A 4,472-nucleotide genomic window follows, 5' to 3' on the forward strand; every position below is an offset into this window, starting at 1 on the left:
CTCAGAGGATCCCCTTCCCACTTTCAACTCAGGGTGTTGTGCGTGTGTGTCTGTGTCTGTGTGTCTGTATGTGTGTATTCAGGTGGCAACGGGCGTATGCGTCTCCGCTCATCCACCAAGCCCGTGGTGCTGGTGCTGGGGAGCGGCTGGGGAGCGCACTCGCTCATTAAGGTGGGGAGGGCGGGAGAAGATGTCGTACCGCCTGGCGCGTACGTGTTGTACGGCATGTGCCCCATCGGCCCCTTCAGCTTTTCCCTCAACCCGCATTTCCTTTCCCTTGCTGCTGCCGGGGCCCCTCGTGCAGGTCATCGACACGGACATGTACGACGTCGTTGTCGTATCTCCCCGCAACCACTTTGTGTTCACCCCCATGCTCCCCTCCACCGCGGTGGGAACTGTGGAGTTCCGCTCCCTGCTGGAGCCCATCCGTACTTCCAACCCGTGTGTCACGTACCTGGAGGCGCAGTGCGAAACATTGGACCCGGAGGGTGAGGGGGGGGGGGGAGAGGGGTTTTAGGGTTTTGGCGGGGGGAGGGGGGAGCCCCCATGTGAGGGGCAGGGTGAGGGTCCCTGCCCAGGATAACCCCCGCCCCTCTGGCCCCTTACCTTCCTCGCCTCGCAGCCAAGGTGGCTGTCTGCACTTCGTCTTTCGCGTACGACGACGGCAGGCGACCTCAGTTTGAGGTGGGTAGGAGTGTGAGGGCGGGAGGGAGGGATGGAAGGAGGAGAGTGAAAGAGTGGGGGAGTCCGGAGCCGGGTTTTGTTGGGGTTGGTCGGTTGTGTGGATGGCCGCTGCTACCTGTCCTCAGGTTGCTCGTCCAATCCACTCACCTCCTGCAGCTGTCCAAACCATGGCAAATGCAGATCCAGTACGACAAGGCGGTTGTGGCGGTTGGCGAGCAACCTGCCACCTTCGGAGTTCCGGGAGTGAAGGAGCACTGCTTCTTCATGAAAGGTGAAAAGGGAGGGGGGGGGAGGGCCGTTTGTCGTCTTGCGACTGACGCAGCCTATGTGTATGCGTGCGCGGGTGTGTGGGGGGGGGCTTTGTGGGAGGGAAGAGAGTGTATCCAGAACCTCTCAATTCGTAATTCGTAATATTTATGAAGGTCGCCCCCCCCTTATGAAGGCCCCTCCCGCAAGTCTCCACGCAACCCCCCCACACACACTCCGCCATACCTCACATTCGAACACGGCACTGTTACCACACGCACACACACACACACACACACGCACACACACACACACACACACGCACACACACACGCACACACACACACACACACGCACACGCACACTCGAGTCCTTTACCTCGCCGCACCCCTTCCCCCCGCTCCTCGACCGGGCTCGGGAACCCCCTCCGGGAGAGGGGGGTAGAGGTCACGGATGCGGTGGCCCTCAGGAAAAAAATCGCGGAGAAGTTTGAGCTGGCTTGTCTACCGGGCACATCTGAGCAGCAGAGGTGTGTATGCGTGTGTATGCGTGTGTATGTGTGTGTATGCGTGTGTATGCGTGTGTATGCGTGTGTATGCGTGTGTATGTGTGTGTATGTGTGTGTATGTATGTGTGTGTATGTATGTGTGCATGCATGTGTGCATGCATGTGTGCATGCATGTGTGTATGTATGTGTGCATGCATGTGTGTATGTATGCGTGTATGTATGTGTGTATGTGTGTGTATGTGTGTGTATGCGTGTGTATGCGTGTGTATGCGTGTGCATGCATGTGTGTATGTATGTGTGTATGTATGTGTGCATGCATGTGTATGTGTGTATGTGTGTATGTGTGTGTGCATGCATGTGTATGTGTGTATGTGTGTGTGCATGCATGTGTATGTGTGTATGTGTGTGTGCATGCATGTGTGTGTGTATGTGTGTGTGCATGCATGTGTGTGTGTATGTGTGCATGCATATGTGTGCATGCATATGTATGTATTTCTGTCTGTAAGGCGGAAAAATGGCGGGGCCAGTGGACAGTTAGCCGTTGGCCGTTGTTTGCAAGCTGTGCAAATGAACAGAGACACACGTTGGAGCTCTCCTTGCGGCTGATGGGTGAATCGCTTAGCCCCCGACCCTCACCCCCCTCGCCCCCCTCAGTGAGCTTCTCGCACCCCTCAGAAGCATTTCTCTAACTCCCTTAGGCCTTGAACATTGACAAGTTACAAGTTACAAGTTACAAGTTACAAGTTGCAAGTTGCAAGTCACAAGTTGCAAGTGCGAGGGGCATCCGTTAAAGCAGGGTGGCCCATGAACTCGTACGCGAAACCCGCCTCCTCCCCCGCCTCCTCCCCCGCCTCCTCCCCCTCCTCCCCCGCCTCCCCCTTCCGCCTCCAGACGCGCCGCTCTGAACTTCGTGGTGGTTGGCGGCGGTCCCACCGGTGTCGAGTTCGCCGGTACTCTGAGCGACTTTCTGAGGGAGGACCTCAGGAAGAAGTACCCGGCACTAATGCCGTACGTACGGGTGACGTTACTGCAGGTGAGAGGATGAGAGGGTGGGGGGAAGGGAAAAGGGAAGCGGGATGGACCGAGGTAGGGGGTGCAGTGTGGAAGAAGTGGCGTGGCGGAGGGAGTATGGGTATAGAAAAACACGCCCACCCTCACCCCCCCACACACACACATACACATGCCAAGCACCCCTAAACCCCCCTCCCGCAACCCCCTCCCGCATCCTCCTTCAACCTTCACCCTCCGGCTTCAGAGTGTGTCGTCCAAACCTGAACCCCCAGCCTCCTACCCTCCCCTTACCGCCCCCCCCCCCCCACACACAAGCAGAGTGTGTCGTCCATCCTGACCCAGTTCGATGAGCGACTGCAACGCAACGCCCTCAGCAACCTGACGTCCTCGGGGGTGGAGGTGCGGACCAATGTGCGGGTGGTGGGCGTCAACAAGGATAAGGTAACGCTGTGTGTGTATGTGTGTGTGTAGGGTTTAAAGTTTGGATAGCTTTGGAGAGTAAACATTTTCTTGAAGGCTTTCATTAAGATTTTAGGTTTCGAGGTTTTCGGGTTTTAAGGTTTTACTATCTTAAGGGTTCCTTAAAACCCTAAAAGTTAAGGACTGGGAGGAGATTTCTCTTTTTCAGAGGATGGGAGGAGGAAATATGCGCGAAAATTTCTTTCACATCTCGCTGCTCTTTAATATATCGACGCGAACCCTACCGCCCTAAATGTTCAGGTGCTGCTCAAAGGGGGGGAAGAGCTGGACTACGGAGTGTGCGTGTGGTCCGCCGGCAATGCGCCCCGGCCCTTGGTGACCCAGATCGCCTCAGAGGTGCCTCAACAGGCAATGGCGGCCGAGGTGGGGTGGGGGGGGCGGGGGGGAGGGTAGCTTGCGATTTCAGATCAGCAAAGGTCCTAATTGTGGGGTAGGACGCATCTTCCTGCCTCGAGCCTCCTTGATCATGTTCCAACAATCCTGCATTGCCTGGGGACTCGCGCCCTCCGGGTCCATCAGCCCCAAGTGTTGACAACATCACTTCCGGTGTCTCACCTGCCCCTTGCATGCCCCTCCTCGGCTCCACGTCCCCCATGAGCCCCTCCCTCCCCCCCACCTACCCTCCGGCCCCTAGGCCTCCCGCCTCTCCCCTGGCTCCAAGCTGTGTGTGGACTCGTTCCTGCGTGTGGTGGGGGCCAGCGACCTGCTCGCACTGGGGGACTGCTCGCTGGTGCTGGGGAACAGACTGCCGGCAACGGCGCAGGTGGGGGGAAGAGGAGGTGGGGGGAGAGGAGGGGGGGAGAGGAGGGGGGGAAGGGGGGGGAGAGGAGGGGTGGGGAGGGGGGGAGAGGAGGGGGCCCTGTGCTGTGTTGACCATGGAGGGGAGGGTCGAGGGGGTTGCAGTGAGGGGAGTTGACCAAAAGAGATTACAGACCCTTTGTATGTATGTATGTATCTATGCATGTATTTAAGTATGTATTCTGTATGTATGTTTGTTTGTTGCCGTAAATGAATGTTCTCTAAAGTTATGGCCAACTAATGGCATGACCTCTGACCTCGTAAACCATCGTACGACTTCTTTACTGTGTCGCCGTGCCGTACTTCCTCTTGCTGCTGCTAGGTTGCCGGCCAGCAGGGCGCCTACCTGGCCCACCTGCTGAACAGCGGGTACAACCTGGGGGTGGGGGGCTACACACAGCCGCCACCGTTCCAAGTTGTGCCCAGATGCACGCTACAGGTACGACGAACCAAGGCGCAACGTATGTGTCTGTATGTGCCGTAAACACGTGCTGTACATATGCCTTTCGTACGTGTGTCCCTAAAGGCAATGATGAGAACCCTTTGGTTTTCGTAAAGTTTGGTGTCCCCTCAAGGGGCACACATTTCAACCACGTTAGAGCTGCTCGTTGTCCGGCCCTCGGTTTCCGTTCGGCTTCCTCCTTTGGGTGACCCAAAAGGGTCACCTCCCGTGGAATATTATACCATAACAATACAGGCCAATCCTTATCTACATTTAGATTGTGCGGTTCTAAGCTTATTAGGC

The 4,472-nt window shown here is 56.9% G+C and overlaps 1 protein-coding gene across 1 annotated transcript; it reads left to right on the forward strand.

Annotated features, from left to right (window-relative positions):
* Positions 1–96: 96 nt before the first annotated feature.
* Positions 97–4,211, forward strand: VOLCADRAFT_63330 (uncharacterized protein; the record flags this gene model as incomplete). The annotated part of the gene is made up of 9 exons (XM_002953105.1): positions 97–171; positions 305–510; positions 810–955; positions 1,375–1,459; positions 2,330–2,471; positions 2,768–2,890; positions 3,170–3,265; positions 3,564–3,692; positions 4,050–4,211. 9 exons carry the CDS (start codon positions 97–99, stop codon positions 4,209–4,211), a joined length of 1,164 nt encoding a protein of 387 aa, XP_002953151.1.
* Between the last annotated feature and the right edge of the window lie 261 nt (positions 4,212–4,472).

Source organism: Volvox carteri, assembly GCF_000143455.1.
Source record: "Volvox carteri f. nagariensis unplaced genomic scaffold VOLCAscaffold_34, whole genome shotgun sequence".
Lineage (NCBI taxonomy): Eukaryota > Viridiplantae > Chlorophyta > Chlorophyceae > Chlamydomonadales > Volvocaceae > Volvox > Volvox carteri.